Source organism: Gadus chalcogrammus, chromosome 6 (assembly GCF_026213295.1).
Source record: "Gadus chalcogrammus isolate NIFS_2021 chromosome 6, NIFS_Gcha_1.0, whole genome shotgun sequence".
In the NCBI taxonomy this organism is placed as follows: Eukaryota; Metazoa; Chordata; class Actinopteri; order Gadiformes; family Gadidae; genus Gadus; species Gadus chalcogrammus.
In genome coordinates this window covers 17,842,086-17,867,218 of record NC_079417.1, presented here as the reverse complement: position 1 = coordinate 17,867,218, position 25,133 = coordinate 17,842,086, and the positions used below count along the sequence as shown (strand labels likewise).

The 25,133-nt window shown below is 47.5% G+C and overlaps 3 protein-coding genes across 4 annotated transcripts; all 3 read right to left on the bottom strand.

Moving 5' to 3' along the window:
• Positions 1–3,726: 3,726 nt before the first annotated feature.
• slc25a37 (solute carrier family 25 member 37) lies at positions 3,727–10,243 on the bottom strand. Its single transcript, XM_056592477.1, is given in 6 exon segments — positions 3,727–5,008; positions 5,010–5,149; positions 5,224–5,280; positions 5,456–5,684; positions 8,897–9,099; positions 10,011–10,243. Coding segments are annotated over 6 exon segments (1,029 nt in total). The 5' UTR covers positions 10,021–10,243; the 3' UTR covers positions 3,727–4,618.
• A 1,686-nt stretch (positions 10,244–11,929) lies between these two features.
• On the bottom strand, positions 11,930–19,358 carry LOC130384853 (ectonucleoside triphosphate diphosphohydrolase 4-like). Of its 2 annotated transcripts, XM_056593230.1 has the most exons (13): positions 19,302–19,358; positions 18,875–19,002; positions 18,564–18,761; positions 18,275–18,480; positions 15,735–15,885; positions 15,117–15,220; positions 14,929–14,988; positions 14,636–14,790; positions 13,977–14,143; positions 13,178–13,490; positions 12,701–12,786; positions 12,241–12,402; positions 11,930–12,161 (listed from the first exon to the last, which is right to left on the bottom strand). In XM_056593230.1, exons 2-13 carry the CDS (start codon positions 18,880–18,882, stop codon positions 11,930–11,932), a joined length of 1,842 nt encoding a protein of 613 aa, XP_056449205.1. In that variant the 5' UTR covers positions 18,883–19,002; positions 19,302–19,358. The 2 variants fall into 2 exon arrangements, with proteins under 2 accessions (XP_056449205.1, XP_056449206.1); XM_056593231.1 differs by lacking the exon at positions 19,302–19,358 and having other exon boundaries at positions 14,660–14,790; positions 18,875–19,161.
• Positions 19,359–19,602: 244 nt separating this feature from the next.
• Positions 19,603–23,769, bottom strand: chmp7 (charged multivesicular body protein 7). Its single transcript, XM_056592474.1, is given in 12 exon segments — positions 19,603–20,075; positions 20,171–20,413; positions 20,512–20,566; positions 20,647–20,745; positions 20,914–21,033; positions 21,805–21,853; positions 22,589–22,628; positions 22,631–22,721; positions 23,007–23,192; positions 23,271–23,442; positions 23,541–23,574; positions 23,577–23,769. Coding segments are annotated over 12 exon segments (1,320 nt in total). The 3' UTR covers positions 19,603–20,037.
• Between the last annotated feature and the right edge of the window lie 1,364 nt (positions 23,770–25,133).

Here is a 25,133-nt window from a genome sequence, read left to right as displayed (position 1 = left end):
CGGACAAGTGTCAACTACATAGGCTCAAATCAAACTGTTGGGTGGCTGGTGTGCTTAACCATTCCCACCCACTCACTCAATCAGTTATTAACCCCATGACATATATTTCAACTGAAATGCTTTTTGTAAACATTTCTGGATATATGTTATAAACTGCACTAGATCAAGTCTCTTCTGAAGAATTATAAACGTAAAACCAGGACAAAAATATCAACAAACAATCAAGGAACAAACAAAAGTAAATCTCAAAAAAACATGTAAACCTTAAGAGGGCCGCTGTCAGCACCAGCAGCAGTAGAGGGGCTGATGGAGGCTTTCAGAGGTAAACAGGTAATTAGACTTGAAGAGAGAGAGGATAGGATCTGTTATGACGGCTCTGAGGGCCTGACGTTATCGTACGTCAGCTACAGTACATCAGATAAACCAGCTGGGCTGAGCTGAGAGTTGGAGCTTTTGTCTGTCACACTGACACATTGTAATAATGCTTCCTTCCCCACGGGCTTGGAAGAGATACGGGGAAACACAGACGATGAGCACATTCCTCTGCCTTTCTGAATATCTCTCTCTCTCTCTCTCTCTCTCTCTCTCTCTCTCTCTCTCTCTCTCTCTCTCTCTCTCTCTCTCTCTCTCTCTCTCTGGTCTAACTGGTTTAGTGGTGGCCAGTGGGCCGGGGGACTGTGTGGTCGCAGGGCCATCCCACCCTGCTGTTTGGTAAACAGACAGATGTTCAGTGGAGATGGGCGAGCTGAAGAAACCTCTGCTACAAAGAGACTTTTGTCGGGGCTCCAATGTGCCATGACACGCTAACAGCACTGAGTTGATATGACGGTTTGAAAAAGATGTGCATAACGGCCCGGATGTTATGACCCCTGCAGGACGAGTCGTAAACTTCCTCAGAGAGTGTAACTGGATCCCACATGTAGCAGCACTGGTACAGCGGTGGAGAGACTATACAGACGCATCACAACCATCTCATCTCTCTCTCTCATCCTCTCCCTCTCCCCAAGAGTGTGTGTGTGTGTGTGTGTGTGTGTGTGTGTGGTGTGTGTGTGTGTGTGTGTGTGTGTGTGTGTGTGTGTGTGTGTGTGTGTGTGTGTGTGTGTGTGTGTGTGTGTGTGAGAGTCTGTCTGTCTTTCTGTGTGTCTGGGTGTGTCTATGTGTGTGAGTCAGTGTGTGTGAGTCTGTTTGTGTGTGTGGTGGTCTGTCCACAACAGCCTGTTGTGTACCAATCTGTAATCTCCCATCACATGTATAGAGACATTTCAGCTGAGATTACGGCTGCTTCAGATAGGGACGTAGAAGAGGAGCTGATTATTGTACAGCTCAGATAAACAGCCTCGTGGAGGCAGGGGCCACACAGCCAAACACATAGGAGAAGGGGCCCCCAGAGGGCCTACGTGTCCAACAGCACGCCGCCGTATAATGGACGCATCCTTATGTAATTCTTTCTTTCTCAACTAGGCCTATATTACTACTTTCCATAAAAAAAATAAAAAATTGTTTCATCCATTAGTGCAAAACATTTTATATTTTTCAATTAATGTTAACGTTCATTTTAAATGTGGTTTAAGTTACTAAAGGCAGGTATTTCCTCCTTGGTAGGAATTCATTCTTCTAGAAAGGGGATAACTTTATCTACAGTGCCCTCTGGTGGAATTGTTTGCTCATTGCATGGATCCATATTTAAAGGTTACAAATATTCAGAAGGGAGATTGCTTTGTTCATAAACTAGTACATTTTGAGCTCATATGAATCTCCAAGACCAACACTTTGTTGGTCTTACAAGACGCACCAGTTGGAATGAGAGAAAAGCAATTTCGAAAAGAGGAGTAGATTAAGTATTTTATTTTAGCTCCAGTGTTGCATACTGTAGCAGCGACACATTCTTGTTTGATTCCAGACAGTCTTGCATTATAGATGGCACTCAAATCATTCCCATTTTTTGTTGTATGTGCGTATACAGCTTCAGGTAATTTACACAATTATAACCCTGCATAAGATGTCGATTGAACCTGCTGTTAAAACACGAAACAGCTATAGGCTACAATTCTAACAAATTCATTCTAACATTAAAAAAATGTAAATTTAATTGAAAACAAAAGAACATAATTCTGGTTGATTTAAATAAGTGTGGGCATTAGATTATGTTTATATATGTACATATATGCATCCCATAATTACATTTGTAAGAAGTTGGGACATGTCAAACTAATGTTCTCCCAAATACAATGTATTTTGGGCCTTTAGCTTTGGTGTATTCAAGTAGACATGTATTTTGTGGACCTATCAAATGTTACAAGAGAAGTATGTAAGAAATGTCTAAACTTTGATAACCCACCAAGTGTCTTGAGCAGAGGACATATTTAAGGGGCAATGATGGAGTGTTCCTTGTTTGCTGCGGAGTGGGTGGATGAGTGTGTCTGTAAAGGTGAATGTTTCTGGCTGTGTGGATGGTGTTTGTGTCCGTGTAGGGGAATGTTTCTGGTTGTTTGGATGGTGTCTGTCTGTAGGTGAATATTTCTGGTGGCGTGGATAGTGTTTGTGTCTATGTAGGTGAATGTTTCTGGTTGTGTGACAGTGGCTGTGTAGGTGAATGTTTCTCGTTGTGTGTCAGTGTCTGTAGGCGAATGTTTCTGGTTGTGTGGATGGTTTTAGTGTCTGTATAGGTGAATGTTTCTGGTTGTATGTCTCTGTAGGTAAATGTTTCTGGTTGTGTGGATGCGTGTTAGTGTCTGTATAGGTGAATGTTTATGGTTGTGTGTCAGTGTCTGCATAGGTGAATGTTTATGGTTGTGTGGATGGTGTGAGTGTCAGTTAGGTGAATGGTTCTGGCTGTGTGGATGGTGTTTTATGTCAGTATGGGTGAATGTTGTATGGTTGAGTAGATGGTGTATGTGTAGGCACAAGATGAACATGTTTTGTGTGCGCTGGGGGGCTAGTGTCAGAGTGGTGTCATAAAATAAGGCCTGTTCAGCACGTTGACTGGGACTGTGATTAAGGGGTATAAAAAAACCAAGGAATTTGATTGTATGAAATAACATTAATGACGTAATTATAACCCTAATATTTCTAGTCTCATATGTTACATTGTGCGTTAATCATTGAGTGCCGAGAAAAAAAAAAAAATCTCCGTCCCTCCAGGAGGATTGAAGCCTGAGGGACATACGGACCACCACGGTCAGCTAAACACTCAGGACGTAGAGGAGGCTAAATGGGGACCACGGAGGAAATCATGGACAGAATGAGATTAGGAATCTTCCTTCACAAAAGGTACGCCCCTTTAAATCACTTAACAATTTACACGTTAATTGTTACGATGGGTTAACCTTTTTGAGGGGGTTGTGTTGGGAGGGGAATGGAGTGTAAATTGTAGAGCCTTGCCTACAAAGAGAGCACAGGACTGTGCCGCTGAATGCAGGTGTGGACGCAAGGCTGATTTAGTGACATCACAACCGTAGCCATACGCACACTGCCAAACAAAGGGTACGAATGCATAAGGGCGTGGCATGTAAGAAGTCTCACCCATGAACAATAGTTATCCTAGAAAGAGAGGATGGCAATAGATATACTTCACTTTGGACCCATGGCTTGGACCTGCATATCGACACACACACACACACACACACACACACACACACACACACACACACACACACACACACACACACACACACACACACACACACACACACACACACACACACACACACCACACACACACACACACACACACACACGTTGTGCGTGATTGGAACAATGCAGTACTGCACCTAAAACAAGGCGATATGAGGACCGCTGCGGTCTACAGCTCTGATACTGAGAGAGTGCGTGCGGTGCTCTCAGAAAGACGAAAATATAATTTTCAGCTATTCATAATCCTGACAACAAGAGGACCACCGCTAACAATATCTGACCCCTCATTATGAGATCTGACACGTGTGGCATCAGGAGGGGCCCAATAGAAGAGTTTATCTCCATGTTCAAATGACAGCTACAGGAACCAGTAGGAAATATTGTAAAGACATAAAATGTTGACATGCCCTGTAAGAGCCTTTGGGAACAGAGAATAAAATAATGCCCCAAAAGCAGTTTGTTATAAAACACTCAGAAGGAATGCAAGCAGAGAGCCCTGTGTTTGTTCCACACACATAAATACAAACGCCAGAAGAATGCAATGATAGTATAAATAAAAAGTTCCCATATTAGAACTATAAACACCCAAGTGAAGGCAAACAATCAATGCACACAATGAGCAGAAGTGACTTCTGTGAGCGTTGTGGAGGGAGGAGGTAAACAGACAAGAATAGGCCTTTCTCTCTCGCTTGGCTGCCTGCTCGCCTGACGCTCCTCTCTGAAGGGCCACTCACGAGCGCTCGGTGGGAACAGAAACAAAAAGAGTGAAGGTTGTGTAGGAAGTAGGTAGTGCCACGCAGTGTCACATTGCAAATCCTTTTCCTGGAAGGCCTTTGCAACAAGGCCCAGGAAAACCGGTAAGGCGCCGTCACTCAGGTTGCTCCACGCCGTCACACCGGACACGCCCGTCGTCCCACCGTCACGCTTGCCGCTCTCTGCTTCTCCCGCTCCGTTCTTTGGCATCCCTCGCGGCGGCTTCCTCCGGCTAGCGGGAGCCTTTGGACGCCTCTCGCTCCAGCTGCTGCTGGGTCATGAAGTACTTGAAGAACTCGTACACCGACCAGGCGATGGCCGTGGACGGCATCTGGTAGATGACGCGGGCCTGCACGCCTTTGAAGAAGGCCGCGGCACCGCCCAGCCGGTACACCGTCCTGAAGGCATTGGCCATGCCCGTCAGGTGCCCGCTGACGCGCATGGAGTCCAGCGCCGTGTTCTCCTGCGTGTTGAGCAGCGTCTTGCACACGTCCAGCGGCGTGGTGATGGCGGCCGACACGGCGCCGGCCAGCGCGCCCGCCGCCACGTGGCTGCCCGGGTTGTACTGGCGCTGGGGGTTGAGCCGCTCCTGCATCAGCTCGTAGGTGATGAAGTGCACGGCCCTGGAAGGGGATGTTCATGGTGAGCTGCGTGCTGTAGCTGCGGTAGAAGGCCCCCGGGCCCTCGGCGCGCGTCATGGTCCGCACGCAGTCCCACAGGCCCCGGTACGGGGAGTTGTACATCTGCATCCTCTGCTTCACCACTGGAGGAGGACAGGGAGGGTCAGGGTACAGGGTCACAGGGGGCTCGATAAAGACGGGGTTCCTGAGGATTTACCTTCTGCAGGGTTCATGATGGCGTCGTGGAGGACAGTTGCTATGCTTCCTGCTAGACCTGTTGGTATTCAGAGGAGAAGCAACCGCTCAATCAACACGATCGTGCAAAAGGAAAGCCAGACATCATCCAAGAATTAACGAGACAGTCAAGGAAATTGAGTGTCCTCAAAGCACTGTTGGGGACCGGATCCCACTGTGCAGTCAGCTCAAAGAGGCGTTGGAACCGTACTGACCGTTAGCCAAGTGGCTGTTGCCCTTGCTCTGGAAGGTGTGGCTCAGGGAGTGCTTGGCCTGCTCGTAACAGGCGAAGTAGAGGGCGTGGGCGGGGCCGGCACCGAGCATGGTGATGTTCAGCCCCCTCAGCGGTCTGAACAGCCCCTCAGTCTGGATGATCCTCTTCAGGGCCTGGTAGACCCCACTGTACTGGGCCTTGGGATCTGGCTGCAGGCTCTGCATCCTGGTCTAGGGGAGACGAGGAGAAGATGGATGTCATTGCGTGTTCTTCCCAACAACGTGTGTCTTTAGTCAACAAGGTTATACATGAGGTTATACAAACACAGTACAATGTTCAGGAGCTTGTAACACCTTCTATGCCAATTTCTAGTAGAGAATTGCTACATAAAGCGGTATGTTTTCTTACATCTAAATCTAATAAATCTAATTTACAGTACTGCTCAACTTTCTCGTGTTATTTGTGACCATATTTCCACATTTGCCATGTCGGCCCATTAGATAATAGAGAGAGAGATTTCAAAATAAATCCGTGTTGGTGCTCCCTCCCCTTCCCCTGCCTGCAACAGCTTTTACATGGCGAGCATGAGTACTGCACACATCCTAGCTAGAGTCTCACACATCCTAGCTAGAGTCTCACACATCCTAGCTAGAGTACGGTTTAGATCTTCTGAGTATTGCTGAGGCCTTCTGACTGAGTACTGGTGAGACCTTCCGAGTACTGGTGAGACCTGAGTAATGGTGAGACCTCCTGAGTACTGGTGAGCCCTAAGTAATGGCGAAACCTTCTGAGTACTGGTGAGACCTTCTGACCCGAGTACTGATGAGACCTTCTGAGTACTGGTCAGAACTTCTGAGACTGGCGAGACCTTCTGACCTTCTAAGTACTTGTGGGACCTACTGTTGAGACTGAGTAGTTATCTGCATTGGCCATCGCATTTCTTTCGCCAATCTTATTTTATTTATATTTTTTACATATTTTTTCCCGGCATGATACAGGCAGTTCAATGCATGTTCCTTTTTTAAATTGAGACTTGTAACCTTTTGTTCTAATTTGTGTAATTTGAGGAGCAAAAGCAGTTTCAGCTCCAAATATCGGCTCTCAAGAAAATCGGTATCAGTCTATCGGTCATTGGCTAAGGCTGATGAAAAAAATAATAATCTGTATCAGCCCTAAAAAAAAAACATATTGGTGAGTGAGTACTGATGAGCCCTTCTGACCCGAGTACTGGTGAGACTTCTGACCTTCTGAATACTGGTGAGACCTACTGAGCCACAAGCTGAACACGAGGGATGGTTTCCGTCTCTGTTCTTTGTGCTTGAGCACACTGAAGCTTCTAATGTCAGGACCTCATTTAAGGACAGCTTCCACTGATATATGCTGGCCTCATGGAGAGGTTTTAGTCTCATCCCAACATTTTCTTTGTGATCTGTTGATGATTCACTCGTTCACGTAATAAAATGAGGCTAACAGGGTGTGTTGTTCTCAAAATGTCGAGAAGGACAGTAGAAACAATGGCCTGAAGGTAACAGACCTCTGGGCACTCCTTCATCATATGCTAACGTGTGCCAATTACCTTTCTGAGGACACAATGAGCATAGAGGACTTTGGGTGATCTGATGTTGGCTATGATGGTCATTTTGTTATAGTTCACAGAGCCAAGTTATCTGGACGCAACAAAGCGTGTTTGTTTTCGGAGGGAGACTGTGGGGCTGTATCCTCCCCTAAGCTTCCTCCCCGCTCTCTCAACTATGAAAGAGATTTAATTTCCTTTTCATACATAATAAATGAAATAAAAGTGTTACTTATTACTTACGAGCGAAGCAAACAATATTTTCATTATTGCACCAACACTTTTTATGATTTGGAGTCTCTGAAATAGAAACCCAACAATGCAATCAATGAAGGCAATTGAACCACAACTTACTGATGGCACAGGCGCCCTGACAGTTGACTTATCAGTACTCATCAATATCCAATTGTGTGCCCTCCCTCCTCTGCCCCCCGCTGATAAGCTCCCCTGCTTCCTTAGTGGGAGCCAACACCCTTAGGTTCTTTGACATCACATCCCCTCACCTTATTTATGACCCGAGGACATCTTAGGATCAACACCACTTTAGTTTAACCATCTTGCAACAATAAATTAAACCTTTAACTCAAGCGCAACAGTTTTAAGTTAAAAAGTACAGTCACATGTAAATGTACAACTCAAAGCCCAAAATGTATTTCTTAGCAACTGTTAAACATGAAACAACAATGTGGTAATTTGCATGTTGTATGCTAAACATACAGACGTCGGGCTACATGAAAAGTATATTTGCAATGCCAGAGTAGAACCAGTTATCTCATAAACTAGTACTACACTACATCAATGCAAGCCACTTCAGGATGTTTAAGAGGTTTCCGTTGTGATAACTTGGGGGTTGTAGTAGCGTTGAGGAGTATCATATTCACGTCATCGCATGGCTACACACGCACTAGTCCACTCTAATGACCGCTCAAACCGGTTAGGCATGTCCAACAGTTCCCTCATAAAGAAGCTTCCCAGATGTACGGCGCACCAGTAAGCTTCTTTTCCGACTCGCTGACCACAAACACGGGTGCAGGTACAACTCACCTCACCTTGGTTGAATAGCATACTAATAATACAAAACTCATAGGTTCGGTTGATGTGATGAAAACTTGGACTATAGCAAGTCCAGTGCTCTGTTTATGCTGGTCCGGTCGTGGTGACCATGATAGGGGGTAATCTTAACTTTTCAGGAATAGAACTGGCTGAAGGCCTCTAACACATCCCTTGCACCTTCACAGTGGGTCAGCTGTCCAGTAATTATAGAAGTCAAGTACAATCTGCTTTTAGCGACCAAGCAAGTTGTAAGAAAATAAATCAAATAAAAAAGATGATCTAAAAGCTAGATAGCCACATTGAAGGTTTGTTCGCACATAGGAAGGAGGCCGATAGAAGTAAACGAAGCCCTTTGGCACTCATTTACCCCCGACTAACCCCTCCTGAGCGGGGAATCAAGGTCGTGCATCTTCAACACATGTGCCTGTGGATCGGGTCCCAAGGGGAGTCTGTTTCCCCACGTCAGAAAGATGAGGTGTCAATACGGGATGTTTCATTCTGATCGGCGTCCGTCTGACTCAGTTCAATCAGATAACCCATCACTTCTCCCGTCTTGGGACCCCAGGACGGGACTGGGGCCACAGGGTCCCAGGACGGTCTGGGGTCTACTCGAGGGATCCATGCAACATGAAGAGCTCTGAATCAGCTCGACGCCTGGACTTGATGAAGGAGCTAACGTTAGCCATCCAGCTACACAGCCATGCACCGTGTGTGTCTGTGTGGGTATATCTGTGTGTGTGTGTGTGTGTGTATAAGGTCAGTGGGCAGGTCTGTGAGGACGCGTGAAGCCCCCCATAGCGTCTCCAGAGAGCCTACCTTGACCGAGTCCACGGGGTACATGACCGTGTGCTCCAGCACGCCCGCCACGGCCCCCGCTGTCATGTGGGTCGTCAACGAGACATGAGGCGGCAGGCTCTCGTAGTCCCCGTCCCCCTCGTCCTCTCGGCCCTCGTTCCCCGACATCTCCAGTGTGGCCACGCACGGTGGGCTCTTGACTCCATGCATGTGAGGGACCAGGGCTACAAGGAGTGTGCGCAAGATAAGACTCTTAAAACCGGCGGCGTGTATGACCACAACATCGCCACAGGAGTCCCAGCGCCTGTGCGACGTCAGCAGCATGCGTTTGGATCCTGGCTCTGTGGACCAATAGTAATCCGTGCTTCGAACAGCGAGGCGGGTCTTTGGACTCTGTTGTCCAATCGAAAGTTTGGCTTCTAAATGACCGTGGCCCTACCTGACAGTTCAATCGACTTTTCCAGCAGTGTATCTGTCCCTCCATCTATGGGTTCGACCACATACTGCAAATGGCACATGCATGACTCGGAAGATAAGTGGATTAAGTACACATATCGAGTAACATCTGCTTAATGGGGTTAGCAACACCCTACACACCCCCACCCAACCACACTAACACTGTCTCTCTCTGTGCTCTTGTGTCCCTGCAGCTCAGCCATTGTCTATTAATTTAGATCCATGATTGTGTGTTGACGAGCAATTTTCAATTAATCAATTAATCTATTGTGAGAATGACGTTTTTTTATACACAATCTTGGGTTGGTTGAATGACTGGAACACTTCATTCATCACAGATTCTTAATAATTTATCGGCCGTTTCTCTTGTTGCACGCTAGAAGTGTGCATTTCACCTTCAGATTAAATGGGGTTTTATTTTTAAACATAGTCAAGATCCACCTTTTATTTCTTTCACTTCCGTTTTGGTTGATTAGTTGATAAACAATTGATTTCAGTGTTAGTTTTCTACATATTTGGATAGAAAACTGTCAAAACAAGATTGGTCAAACTTTATAAAAGCACTCAAATGACTCATGCGTTACGCGTCTGGGGTCTCGTTTCCCGAAACCACACAGTATTCATTATACAGCAGGTCAGCGTGTGCTTAACAAACTTAAACGTGTCCAATAACACTCACCCCATCTCATGCTACAGGTTAATCTCCCTTTGCATCAGATCTTTTGATAAGAAAGTGTTTATGATTAAGATTACCATCAATCACAAGGAAGACTTGACGCTGATCAAAAAACAGGAACATGAAATAACCATTTCCCGTCCCATGTGCAAAATAGATGTGCCGCTGAAACACCTTGCGCAAGCAGCCCTGCCTCAGCGGCTTGAAGATCCTGGGGGAAGCGTGGCAGTAACAGCCGCAACATGGCAACCGTTTTGTTCTCTGCAGAGAACATGCAGATACAACGGTTCTTCTGATTGGCCAACGTGTCAGAACTCCATATACCAGGGCTTGATATGCTATTAGGATTGTCAGAGAAACAGTGAACCACCATACAACTCTGGCTGGGCTAGAGTGCATTGCAGAGGCATACTACTCAATAAGGAGCTTTATTGAGCAAAGCAAATCCTACGCAACATCACACTCACTTCCTACTTGTAAAATGCAGCAACAGAACTTGGTACGATAAAACTTTTATTACTCCACTGAAATGCACAACACTTTCGTCCCCATCCTTGTAAACAGTGTAAAATACATATACATATATATATACATATAAATATATATTTATACATACGTATATATATACACCGATACAAGCATACATACATACACACACACTTTTGTTTACCATCAACTTGCGGCATTGAACTTCAGCTCCCTTGGACCTCCTGTAGATGACCTCTCTTGATTTACAAAAGACACCAAGAGAACAAGAGAAGTGATGCTCATTATTAGACGAGGTACAGTGATATGACAAGGGCAAATATTGCACTGTTTGAAGTTTTTAGAATCCCTGTCCTGCAATGGAAAGTAACGGCAGAACATAACTGCACAAAGAAACGCAAAAAAATAAATAGAAATCGCAGTCCCTAACATTCTGAAGAATTTCCTCTACTGCCCATATTTAATATGCTGTATTTGTGGCCTCAAGAAATAAAAATACATAAAATCCCGAAGAAGGTATGACAGACAGATGAATATTATCATAGTGATCATGCACCTTACAAGGCAAAAAGGCGAGTGCACCCAAAGAAATACACATCTCGTGTATTGTGTGCAATGCAGTCACTAAGCCGTCCTGTTGTAACGGATGCTCATGGAAACTGACTTCTACTGGTAACTTAATCACACGTGGGGCAAAAAAAAGGCATTAAATAGCTCAATAAATTATCCCTTCCCAAAGTCAAATCCCAGATACCACTCCTTTCCCCCCCCCCCTATGCAGTGTCTCTAGTCCTTCTCAGTCTGGTCCAGGAAGCACAGAAGGAGCACGATGGAGGTCTGTGTGCCTCTCTCCATGTTGGGCGGGGTCTCTCTCCATGGGGGGCGGGGTCTCTCTCCATGGGGGGCGGGGTCTCTCTCCATGGGGGGGGCGGGGTCTCTCTCCATGGGGGGCGGGGTCTCTTTCCATGGGGGGGGCGGGGTCTCTCTCCATGGGGGGCGGGGTCTCTTTCCATGGGGGGGGCGGGGTCTCTCTCCATGGGGGGGGCGGGGTCTCTCTCCATGGGGGCGGGGTCTCTCTCCATGGGGGGGGCAGGGTCTCTCTCCATGGGGGGGCGGGGTCTCTCTCCATGGGGGGGGGCGGGGTGTCTCTCCATGGGGGGGACGGTGGTCTCTCTCCATGGGGGGGGGGTCTCTCTCCATGGGGGGCGGGGTCTCTCTCCATGGGGGGGCGGGGTCTCTCTCCATGGGGGGCGGGGTCTCTGTCCATGGGGGTGGGGTCTCTCTCCATGGTGGGCGGGGTCTCTCTCCATGGGGGGCGGGGTCTCTCTCCATGGGGGGCGGGGTCATAAGGAGCAGCATCATGATGGAGGTGCTGGAGAAGGATGGGTCAGACATGCGAGCGAAGACGTCGATGTTCCAGGGGGGGGGGGAGGGGTTCAGAGTGTGATGGGGAGGGGGGTCGAGAGGAGGCCCTCCTCCAGCCAGGTGACAGAGGACGGCATACGGCGTTCCCCCCCGCGCCGGTGGATGCGGCGAAGGCGCAGCACGTAGAGCGCGATGGACAGCAGCACCATGAAGCAGGCCAGGAACAGGTAGTGGTTGTTGAACAGCGAGAAGCCGTGGCGCCAGTGGGAGTGGACCGCCTTCAGCCCCTCCTGCTGGATGTCCCTACGAGGCACCGAGAGCGCGTTATAAGCCTAGCACTCAGCCAGAAACAAGGCAATGAGGACAGAGGACCACGCCTTACCTTAGGGGCAGGAAGCGGGTCCGGTAGAGGATGGCTCCCAGAGTCCACTGCACCTCTTTGTCGTAGACAAGGAGGGCCGTCTTCAGGTTTTTATATTCTGCCGGGAAGGAGAATCCCGAGTGGAAAACCTCATGCATCCATGCAGATTTAAAACACTGGTACCTGCGCAGAGTGATGGAACACAGAGACAAACCATGCAGATTAAAACACTGGTCCCTGCGCTGGAAGTGATGGAATACACAGACAAACCAAAAGGTAGATAAAAATTGCATTACGCTGTTGTGGCTGCTGCCAAGGAAAACGTTAAAAAGCCATTCAACCGATGTATTTAAAGAGCTACACTCATCCCTACAGCACTTAAAAGGTCAGCATAACCTAAAACCTGTTTTTTATTGTACAACTGGCAAAAATTAAGTTGTGCTAGGCTTAGACTGAGTTTCCAGTTCCTTGCTTGACCTACTTCAGTCGGTGAAGGTCTGCGTGCGATGCGTAGAGGCCGTGGTCGAAGCGCTCCTTCAAGGTTTTCCACTGCGTTGCACAGTAACTCTGGGGAACACAAACCAGTTCAGTCCAGCAGGTCCCACAACAACATCACAGCATCACTAAAGGGACCCTGTCCTAGGCTCAGTGGAAAGAGCTTGGCAATCACAGCGTGATTAGAAATGTACGTGAACACGTATGTACACACACAATGTATTGTGTCAACGTCAAATGGCATCAATTCTTTTCTTACTGGCATTCACTTATTTCCCGTGCAAAATTATAAAGAAAATGCCCTCATCGCCACTAATAACAGCTGGGAGCTAGCGTCCACCAGTCTGATGTTGTGTTGGCTGATAAGACGCTTAGCCTTCACAGTAATGAGCCTCTAGGGTCGGGTGGGTGAGCGTGCTCATCTGAGACGCGGTGCAAACAACACTCTGCCTCCTCCTCCTACCCGGGCGGCCTGGGCGTAGCGGCTGGCGTTGTAGTCCCCTCCCATGCGCAGCACGTCCTCCGTGCAGTAGTAGAACTCGGAGAAGCCGTAGAACTGGCTGTTGCCATAGTCGATGGCGGGCTGGTAGACGCCGTTGAGCGAGGTGTGGCTCTCCTCGGTGCGGTTGAGGAACGGCTGGAGAAGCAGCCGGCAGCGGTCGAAGTCCCCGGTGCCCCGGAGGTGCAGCGCACCCACCTGGTCCTGCAGGTGGGAGGGGAGGCACGGGTCCAGCAGGGGGGACTCGGCCGTCTCCCCGGCATGCTGGTCCAGGAGCCTGGGGGGGGGGACGGGGGGACACACACATGTCACGTAATATAATAATGGACGCATGAAGGACGGAATCGGTCTGCAGATTAACCATGGTCATCGGCCTTCACTCAAAGTCACTTTGTTGTGCCGATTCTCCCAGAGAGCTTTGTGTGCCACGTATTTAAACAAGGGAAATATGGTACTTTGATCTCTGTGATAAGACATTTTGTGAGGTACTTGACGTGTACTAGACCAAACAAACATTCATTTTTAAAAGACATAAGTGCAGTGTTGTTTAGCCTTGAGAAGGCGTCTTCACGCTAAACGCCCTCCGGAATGACAGAGATTTCGACAAATGGTATTGGTGATATTACATCCAGAGAAAGTAAGATGCATTTTGTTGAACCCATACGAGAAATAAGGCTGTCCCGTTGGAAATGAGAGGTATAGAAAAAAAAAAAGTAGTAAAATAAAGAAAGTAGGTAGGCTGTTGATCCAAAGCGGTTCTCACTTGTTTTTGGTAGCGGTGCTCTGAGCCAGGCTCTCCTCGTAGCGCCCGCGCGCCGCGTTGCCCCCGAAGCCCAGGAAGGTGGAGACGTAGACGCGGTAGACGTGCTCTGTGCGGTGGGCGTCGCAGCCAAGGTTGAACTCCGCCAGGAGGTTCTTGGCGACCTCCTCCTAGACGGCACAGCGGACATCAGCGGCAGAAACACACGCTGACCTGAGCACTACTAAGTACAAGTCAACTACACAATGTCAGATTCATGTGTGGCTCAACTATCAATCAACAGGATGTGGTGGAAAAAACTAGAATTTGCAATGCGAAAAATGCTTTCAACACAATAAACACGACTACAACAGAACCATTTCAGATTTCTTTGTATTTTTCCAGCACGGAACATTATGTACGTTTCAAGTTGGTTCTCAGTAAGTTCCATGTGTTGGACTTTGTATCCGGCTATGAATGGATGCAGACGGCTTACAGCAGGCCATCAATAGAGTTGAATGGAGAACACGTCACCATCATCACAGGCCAAAATAAAGGATGCAAACCGGTTGAACCGGGTAAAGACAGGAGGTGGGAGGGAGGGAAGGAGACAACGAGAAGGGTAAGTGGCAAAGAAATCAGAGAGCGGGGGATAAAACTGAATTGGTTTGGTGGATAATAACCTGTTGTGGAGAAGCAAAGCTTACGGTTTTGGGCACTTCGTACGCTATCTGCGTGGACACGCCCCCCATATCGAGGACGCCTGCTGTTCTCTTTCTCACCAGCGCCTCCTGTTGGTCACCTCCTGGGAGCTGCACCTCCACTACGGCCTGGCCGTCTGGAGGAACACAAGCAGCACGTTAGCATAGGCATCAGACTGGCCATGACACGTCACACAGAAGATCTCCATCACCTTCTTCCTGTCTTCAGAAGAGAACCATTCAACACTAGAGGAAGACAACGTGAAAAACGTTACCGTTGTGGACATGGTTAAACCTTCCCAGTACAAAGTTTATTCCGATCCATGCGTAGACACCTGGAATGAAAGAGAAAAGATTAGTAATCAGAATTTAATCCTTTTATATTTGAAACCTTATTGTGTTGACGAGAATACTACTCTTAGTGTCTGCAACTTCTCCCGGTAGGTGAATCCCGTTTGCTTACCTTCCTGCTTGCCAGAGATGACCTCCACGTGGGAGTCAGAGAAGAGGAAGTTGAAGTGGACAGGGATGTCTGTCCGCAGATCCTCCAAAATAGCTTCTTGTTGACTAAAATAACAAAATCAAACCAGAAACACCATTGAGCAGGCTTTGATGTTGAGGTCAGCAACATTCGGCTGCAGGCTCGGCAACTCAGACTGTTTACAATTGTTGTGTGATGCTAGAGAAACAGTATATCTTCTTATTTTAAGGTGATCATTTGGCACTATAATTTGTAATGATCAAAAAGCAAGTGCAGTGTAACCAAACTGTAGGATCAAATTAGGTCATATTGTTTTACTTTAAGTAGAGCCTTTCACTTAAAAGACACATAAAGCTGAAGCGAATGAAAACATCGAGCTTGGATCAGGCATCGTGCGCAGAGCGTGCAGACGCAGAGATGTGTTGTGGTAGGCATACGATTGGTTACCAGGCGCCAATATCAATGCCTGTTCTATTTTGAATTAATTAAACCAATGCCTTCTGAGCAAGCTCGCTTAATCAATGATTTTTGAATGAGGAGTTACTTTTCAAGGCAGTAATAAACCGCCACCCCTGAGACGCCAGTGGGCCTGCATCATACCTCTCAGGCAGGAGCCTCATGCCAGCGGTGCACAGGATGTACAGGGGCGTCTCCTGGTGCTTGTTCTTGGGGATGTGTTGGGCTGCAAAGCTCAGCAGGGGGTAGATGTAGTCACTAGACTTCTCTGGTGATGTGGCCAATTCAGAGATCCCTAAAAGCAAAAGAGGTCCACATTAGAGATGTCCACTGCACAACAATGTTAACATCAGCCACCGAGGTTCAGGTTTAAGGAAACCTTGGTCGAACCAGGTGTGAATGGACCAGTTAAAGCTTCTATAACAAGTGAGTTAACCAGTGAGTTCAATTCAATTCCATTTTATTTGTATAGCCCATAACAGTCTCAAAGGACTTAACAGGCCAAATATTTACGATATATTTGAAGCTAACTAGTCAGCTTCATGATTAAAGGGTTGAAAGTTTAAGGACACATTTTATTGCTATTGGAAATCCGTCATAAACCTATTACAATTATGACAACAATATTGTCAACATTAATACAACAACGGAAATTCATCATATGCTTGTGATGATAGAAGAGCTTTAAAAGGTTTCAGTGTTCACCTAGATCAGCCTTAGAATTGTGCAGCATCTTGACCTAGCTAGCTTTGATTGTTTACTGGGAATGGGTTAACCAAGCGATTGCTAGTGCTTGACACTTGGTTCTATGAACATCCTGACTGTACCAACAGCGATATATAGTTTCTCTTTCTTCAGATAAATGTACTTATTGTGAGTCGCTTTGGATAAAAGCGTCTGCTAAATCTCATCTCATCTCATTTTCTTCCGCTTATCCGGGGTCGGGTCGCGGGGGGAGCAGCTCAAGCAGGGGGCCCCAGACTTCCCTTTCCCGGGCCACATTGACCAACTCTGACGGGGGGATCCCGAGGCGTTCCCAGGCCAGTGTTGAGATATAATCTCTCCACCTAGTCCTGGGTCTTCCCCGAGGTCTCCTCCCCACTGGACGTGCCTGAAACACCTCCCAAGGAAGGCGCCCAGTGGGCATCCTTACCAGATGCCCGAACCACCTCAGCTGACTCCTTTCTAAGTAAAGGAGCAGCGGCTCTAATCCGAGTTCCTCACGGATGGCTGAGCTTCTCACCCTATCCCTAAGGGAGACGCCAACCACCCTTCTGAGAAAACTCATCTCGGCCGCTTGTACCCGCGATCTCGTCCTTTCGGTCATCACCCAGCCCTCATGACCATAGGTGAGGATAGGAACGAAAATCGACCGGTAGATCGAGAGCTTTGCCTTGCGGCTCAGCTCTCTTTTCGTCACAACGGTGCGGTAAAGCGAACGCAATACCGCCCCCGCTGCTCCGATTCTCCGGCCAATCTCACGTTCCATAGTACCCTCACTCGCGAACAAGACCCCGAGGTACTTGAACTCCTTCACTTGGGCTAAGGACTCATTTCCTACCCGGAGTAAGCAATCCATCGGTTTCCTGCTAAGAGTCATGGCCTCAGATTTAGCGGTGCTGATCCTCATCCCAGCCGCTTCACACTCGGCCGCCAGCCGATCCAGTGAGTGCTGAAGGTCACAGGCCGATGATCCCATGAGGACCACATCATCCGCAAAAAGCAGTGACGAGATCCTCAGACCACCGAACTGCAACCCCTCCCCACCACGACTACGCCTCGATATCCTGTCCATGTATATCACAAACAGGATTGGTGACAAGGCGCAGCCCTGGCGGAGCCCAGCACCCACCGAGAACGAAACTGACTGGCTGCCGAGGACGCGAACACAGCTCTCGCTTTGGGAGTACAGGGATTGGATGGCCCTGAGGATAGACCCCTTTACCCCATACTCCCGCAGCACCTCCCAGTTTCTCCCGGGGGACCCGGTCATACGCCTTCTCCAGATCCACAAAACACATGTAGACCGGATGGGCATACTCCCAGGCCCCCTCCAGGATCCTTGCGAGAGTGAAGAGCTGGTCCGTAGTTCCACGTCCGGGGCGAAAACCGCATTGTTCCTCTTCAATCTGAGGTTCGACGATCGGCCGAACCCTCCTTTCCAGTACCTTGGAGTAGACTTTACCAGGGAGGCTGAGAAGTGTGATACCCCGGTAATTGGCACACACTCTCTGGTCCCCCTTTTTGAACAGGGGAACCACCACCCCGGTTTGCCACTCCTTTGGCACTGTACCCGACTCCCACGCGATGTTGAATAGGCGTGTCAACCATGACAGCCCCTCAACACCCAGAGCCTTTAGCATTTCTGGCTGGATCTCATCAATCCCTGGGGCTTTGCCACTGCGGAGATGTTTGACTACCTCAGTGACCTCCACCAGGGAAATTGACGACGAAACACCATCAACCTCGAGCTCTGCCTCCAACATAGAGGGCGTGTTATTCGGGTTCAGGAGTTCCTCAAAGTGTTCCTTCCAACGTCCGACGACCTCCTCAGTTGAGGTCAACAGAGTCCCCTCCTTACTGTACACAGCTTGGACGGTTCCCCGTTTCCCCCTCCTGAGGTGCCGGATAGTCTTGCGTCTGCTAAATGCACCAAATGTAAATTGTGAGTGTGTAGGACTCGCCTGGCTTTATCTTCATCACCACCGGCTTGCGGTGCTGGTCCCTCATCTGCCTGATGTCCAGGAGCTCGTGGGGGTTCCCGTTGTGGCGCGGCCAGCAGTACACAAACACCCGGGAGCCGCTGCTGCCGCAGTCCACCACTAAGCCATAGTTCAGCGTGGGGTTGCTCGTGTCCGTCGCCTCCACGTTTGTGACTCGAGCCAAGTGTCTTCAGAGGACCAAAACAAACAATTTGTTACGTGCTTCGGTCAAACAGGAAGTGGAGTGGTTACAGAGTTCGACCATGCGTACCTGTGGAAGTGGCTTTCCTCTTTAGTCCAAATGGTGTGTCCCTTTCCAATAAAGAACATCAGGTACAGCAGTCCCACCAGGCACAAAACCAGGCCAAGTAAGAGCAGCTGTCTGAAGGAAGGCTGTAAGATCCGTGGAAGTACATGGGACGAAAGGCTGAAATGCCAGGAGGCTGGGAACAGGCAGGAGATGCTGATCCTGTCAAACACAGAAGGAAGGCGGTTGTGTTGAGTAAAGGAAAGCTACATCTATGCGGAGTGTGAACATCAATGTGTCAGTCATGAACCAGGGGCTGCCCTAATAATACACACCTTCCCATGACGACGGATGGTGTTATTATTTAATATAGAGCGATGTGTGAGCAGCTGACTGTAGCGGCGAGTGTCGACTCGGTCCAGATAACCTTCTCTGTTTCTTCATCGCCAGCCATGATCCGGACCTGATGACAATGACAGTCTGGTCAGTGAGACTCAGGTCATCGGGGTCTGGACGGACAGGTCCTTGGGGTCTGGACGGACAGACCTCAGCTCTCAGGAGGAGATGAGATGTTATACGTCATGCGTAAACATGAACTCCTGAAGCGGCTAGTGCTAACTAGCTACGGGAAAATAACAGGGATTTGACACGTGGAACAAACCATTTATAAGAATAAACGAGGCTGGTAGACATCACATCCCAAAATAGTATTGAACGGTTGTCTCTTTCTTTGCCCTCATTGATGAGTTAAACTCAGCTTACCTGGACAGCCAGATGCTAGCAGTGAACCTTCTGCTCTTCCGTCGCAGTTCTCCGCTGAGTGACGTGGCGCATGCGCTGTGTCGGGTGGGTTCGATTTGCCACCCGGTGTTAACCAACACAAGTATACTAGGCGGTGCCGGTCCTCAGATTCATATCTTAGACAAACATTGCATTTGCTGTGTTGTGAAATATGACTATAGACACTTTTTAAATACAAATCTAAATGAGAAGTGCAGTACAAATATTAAATAGTTAAGTAGTGTTAGAGAAAAATGTTTAAAATATTTTTATTTCTATTGGCAATCAAAACCTAAATTGGCATGAAATGTATCTTTATTTTAAGTTATATCTGAATTTATGAAGGCCACTTACAATACAAAAGTACTGTTCATACAATATTGCAGACAGTATATCACAGATAATATCACTTAAATGCTATTACTTTTTATGCATGGAAACCTTGTCCATGCTGAAAATGAATGGGAAACATTATAACAGGTTCACTATTCAAAACAAGTCACTTAAAACCCCATGATGGAATAATACCATATTCAGTTCAGTGATCAAAGTGCCACAGTGTTTGTATTTAAACTTAACATCCATTGAACCCTTAATTTCAGCTTGTGGTAATTTTTTGAGGACTCAGCAATGGCATTTTTTTAAGAGAATAAAATAACTGCTTATAGTTGACTGAGAGCCTTGTTGAAACTCTCTCAACGTGTTTCAACATGGTTCCTCACAGCGCCGGCTCCAGCCTCTTCTTCTGTCCAAAGTCTGAAGAGAAGGGGGAACGGAGAAGATACGCATTACAACGGACGAATCAGAGGACAGATTCGCAGGGAGTAGAACTAGAAGGGACCGCAACAAACCTGAGTCTCTGAGGGTTAAACGATTCAGCTCTTCCTCCAGCTGCTGGTCGCTGATGTTGAAGGTATTGGTCGGTACGTCGGGCAGGGAGGCCAGCAGGGAGCTACCTCCCTGGGCCGTCTCCCTGGGCGGTACCAGGGGGTTGTGGGGCACCTCCGGCAGGACGCCCGGGAGGCGGTCCGTCATCTCGTCAGCGTCCTCCATCAGGGCTTTGAGCTCTTCCTCCAACTCGTCCACATTTTCGTCTGCCAACACATATTTATGTTAATTATCTCTAAGTACTCACGCAACAGCAGAAATGAGTCACGACACAATATATCTTGTGTTGTAATAAACCATGCACCTGAAGTGGCCACGCCCGCTAAAGTCTGGTTCACGTCCTCTTGAACATCGCACAGCTGGTGAAAGACACACATGTTAGTATGGCATTGTGAATAGAGACAAAGACAAACACCAATAATTGAAATCTCAAAGCTACCTCCTGGATTTGATCCACGAGGCTCTCTGCCCCTTCCACTGTGACGTCTTTCAATGCCAGTCGCAGGGCGGCCACCCCAGTCTGATACGCCTGCATAACCTTCAGGTCACCAGCACATTGACATGCAAAGACATGAGCACAGTGGAACATACGTATAATAGCATTTATCCAAACCGCTGAACGCTGAGGTCACCCTGGAGAGAAATACTGCCACTCAAAACAGTTCATCACCCACAATAACATTGTTATTAACCTTCCACTGCTTACCAGTTTATCGGTCTGTGATTGGGCGATTCTGTCCAGTATACCTCGAATGGTCTCAAGTTGGGCAAACAGGTTGTCCGCTCTCTTTTCAACCCTCTTGCGTCCCCTCAGACATCTCAAGGCCTGTGAAATACATTTTATTAACAGGGAATGAGAAAAACCCTTGCTCTGGCCCAGGCTCTGCGGGTCAGTGTCTAGTGTTGGTTGCTTAAGTGACACTCGGCTAAGCATTAATTTTCCCTGAGCCAATCATCACCTTGCGATAAATTCAACATCTATCCCTGGCTGCATTATGTAACACATGGTGATTGAGCCTATGGCTCACTGATGGGAGCTCCTGCCTTTGCAGTATTATGAATGGTAGGAACTGGGTGTCGGTGGGGACACTACCCCGTTGTGCCAGAGAGGGAGGGCGGTGCTACCGCAATAGACTCGCTGTTCAACCAGCTGGTGTGGGTAGTGATGGATTGTTTTTTTGCTAAAGAAAATCTTGTCGATTGCGTATATATAGCCTCCCCCCTGAAAACAGCTCAGACAGAGGAAACCATTTACTCATAAAGAGAAACTAAAAAGGAAATTCTGGTTGATTTTCAGGATGCAATAAGTGTGTGCGTCTGTGTGTGTGTGTGTGTGTGTGTGTGTGTGTGTGTGTGGTGTGTGTGTGTGTGTGTGTGTGTGTGTGTGTGTGTGTGTGTGTGTGTGTGTGTGTGTGTGTGTGTGAGTGTGTGTGTGTGTGTGTGTCTCTCTGTGTGTGTATCTCTGTGTGTGCATGCGTGTGTGTGTGTGTGTGTGTGTGTCTATCTCTGTGTGTGTATCTCTGTGTGTGCATGTGTGTGTGTGTGTGTGTGTGTGTGTGTGTGTGTGTGTGTGTGTGTGTGTGTGTGTGTGTGTAACCTGAGATTTCTTCCTGTCCCGCAGGAGCATCCTCGCTTCCTCTCTGCACCTGCAGATAAATCACACGTCCTAGCGTTAGCAGGACATTAGAGATGACCACCTGACCTTGGACAGGAAGCACAGTACAGTGTGCTTCACCCCCCATGCCAACAGTCTGACCCCAGCAATAAGTCAAGCAGCTGTTTGCTGAGGCCCTGAATCCAGCAGAGTGCTTTGGTTAAGTGATACCACAGAGCATTGGCTTTGAGGCTCTGCACCGATGTGGTGACATCTCTATTCCATGGTCTAAACAATTTCCTAAAATATTGCTTTGCTGCAGAACATCCGTTTTCCTTCCTAATGGCGCTTTCAGAAAGACAGCAGCCCAATCTCCCCCCAGCAGTTATAGTGCAGTTATAGTGTTATCTTGCTGTGTTCCATACAGCAAGAAAACGGCTCAAACCATCCCTTATGGAATAGACTCAGGACACTAGGTAGGTACGCCTTCACACTCATATAGAATAGAATCAGTTAAAAAAAAAACGAAACTGATAAACCCATTGGGCCACATGTACGTATTGTGTGTAATAGTATGTATAAAGTGTATATAAAGCATGTTGTATGTTTATTGTGTATTTGTAAGTATAATGTGTGTTTGTATGTATAATGTATATTTATATGTATAAAGTGTATTTCTATGTAAAATGTGTATTTGTATGTATAATGTGCATTGTATTTGTATGTTTGGATAATTTGTCTTTGTATTTGTATCTGTTTTTGTATGGATAAAGTGTATGTCCCGTACTTGTCTGCCTCCAGGCCGAGGACTTTGATTCGTTCCCCCACAGGTTCTCGCTGCACTGAAGCTGGTAGATCCCAACATCCACGTCGCTCACAGGGGAAACCCGGCACTGCCCTGGCCGGGAAAACTTCACTATCTATTAGGACGGGAAAAACAAGGAAAACTACACTCTCTGTTTGGACGAAAACAAGGAAAATTCACTCTCTGTTAAGACGGCAAAGCAAGGAACACTTCTCCATCTGTTAGGACGATAAAACAAGGAAAACTTCACTATCTTTTAGGTAAACAAAACAAGGAAAACTTCACTATCTGTTAGGTCAACCAAACAAGGAAAACTTCACTATCTGTTAGGACGTCAAAACAAGGAAAACTTCAATATCTGTTATTTGTATAAACTTTGCCCTGCTAACACAACCCTTACCTTCTCCCCCTCGTGCACTGAGACAGTACACCTCTTCTCCCTCTGCAGCTGCAGCAGAGCCAGGCACAGGGAGCTCTCTCCAGGGCAGACCTCAGAACAGAGCTCGCTCAGCTCCTGGAAGGACAGGAGCGAGCGGCCGGAGAAGGCACTGCTCCTGTAGGCTTCCAGCAGGTCCGCTGCCTTCTCCTGGAAGGTGGAACCCGTGACATTACTCACAGTGTCGCACAGAATTTACATTGATTTCGAAGAATTGAGTCAACATACCTTTACTAGCTCTATCACAACAAAAGACTCATCCTGTGATACCAGGCTACTCCCTAGAAGGGTGGAGAAGGTCCATTTCAGAGGCTTCACCAGTAGAACCCCGACACCCCAGGACAGCCAGCCTGAGTCTACATTGGCAGCGAACTCAGACTCTCTCTGCAGCTTCCCACACCTGAGAGGTCAAACAAACGCGATGAGAACCCGTGCAGTGACAGTAACAGTGACACAAGAGCTTTGGATGACAACATGCCCCATTGGTGAGATGGTTACCTGGCCATGCTCTGGATGACCGTGGTCAGCCCACGGCAAGCCGTCCGTTCCTCTTGAAAGCTGCGTCGAGTTCCTTCAGCTCAGACTCACGGCTCCGTGCGTCCCTGCAAGTCTGCAGGACCAGCGAGGTCCAGAATTCCATCTTACTGTCCCAGTCGGAGGGTGGGATCTCGCGGTTCTCCTTGAAGTCGGAGAACAAGAGTTCATCCAGTTCCGTCCTCCCAGGCATCTGGAAAAACTGTTTTCTTAGTGTGCCTCCATGCTATGAACCGACCCTGAATCCGAAAACGTAACCCTAGTTGTTGGTGCCATAGACTACAGGAGCTAAAGGGATATTGAGAGTCTATAGAGATATCGTCGAGCTGGTTCGATGAATGGCGACAGTCAAACAGTTACGTCGATTTCAAAAGATCTGCCTAGTTGACTGGCAGCTGATAAGGATTACTATTATAATATAACGTGGAAAGACACACACTTCGCTCTGATTAATGCGAGCTTACCTTAAACAACACCCACCGCTTGCTTGGTTTAGAAAACCGAAGCGTATAGGCGGGCGGGCGGGAGGTTAAATGCACCGCCCTTCTTGATACTACATACGAAACCTCAGGGACGTCTGGTGTACAAAAACACGCGCACCCACAGTCCTCTTTTCGTTTCGTTTTTCAGTGACACCAGCAGGTGGTGCTGGTGCCGGATCGCAACGGATGTAAGGACTTTTCATTACTTTTTTTTTTATTAATTCTATGTTAACAGTGTCCCGTCAAACTCATGAAGTTTGGGTTTCAAGAATTAACACTCAATCCAGTTTATTGAAGTTTAGTGCATTTATCAAGTGCTGATCATTTTAAATATTTGTTGGTTTTCATTCATTTCTGTATGAACAAGCAAGCACATGAACTGCTCTCATGAGGAGGAACCGTGAGGTCAAAGGATCATGAAACGTGGGGTCATAGGTCTGCTCGTTGCGGAATTTTCAGTTTTGGAATATATCTTTCTTTGATAATAAAAGTAATACGTTTCCGAACACTTAGACATTTAGCTGAAACTTTTAATCCAAATCGATTTACAAGTGAGGCTGAGAACAATGAACGCCATACAATCAAACTGAAATTAGTAGAGCCTACAGGAAAGTTATGGATTACTGACAAACAGAAAGAGGTCCAGAAAATCCCCATTCCTTTGTTTGTTATCAAGTCAAGCGTACTTTGGATTTCTGTTAATAAGCGGCATGCTGATGCGACATGTGGGCTAAATTGTTTTAAGGATCCAAAGTTTTACCAATCCATTCAATGTGAACAGTTAATGTACATGCACACATCTGTAGAGCACACAATATCTAGCATAATACGTTACAAAACATGGATCATGATGCTCAGGGATCCGACATACACATGGATGTAATTAGTGTCCAATATTATTGCATAAGAATATATTAAAAAAAAGATCATTTGGTTAGTGTCTCCATCTGTCTGTTGAGACGGCTTCAGTCTGATTGGCTCAGGAAAGCTGAGGTCCCTCTCCCTCGCATGGCCGTGTTTCTTTAAGGGGCACCGTTTATACCACCAGGTCTGAGTGAGTTTAGCCCTTACAAGC

Bases quoted from the DNA above. Each gene is read 5' to 3' on its own strand.
- LOC130384853 (XM_056593230.1), bottom strand. The intron at 15,886-18,274 runs GCGAGTCCTACA...TTTTGCTTTTAG, and splicing joins GGTGATGAAGATAAAGCCAG to GGATCTCTGAATTGGCCACA. The intron at 13,491-13,976 runs GTGAGAACCGCT...CCCCCCCCCCAG, and splicing joins AGCACCGCTACCAAAAACAA to GCTCCTGGACCAGCATGCCG.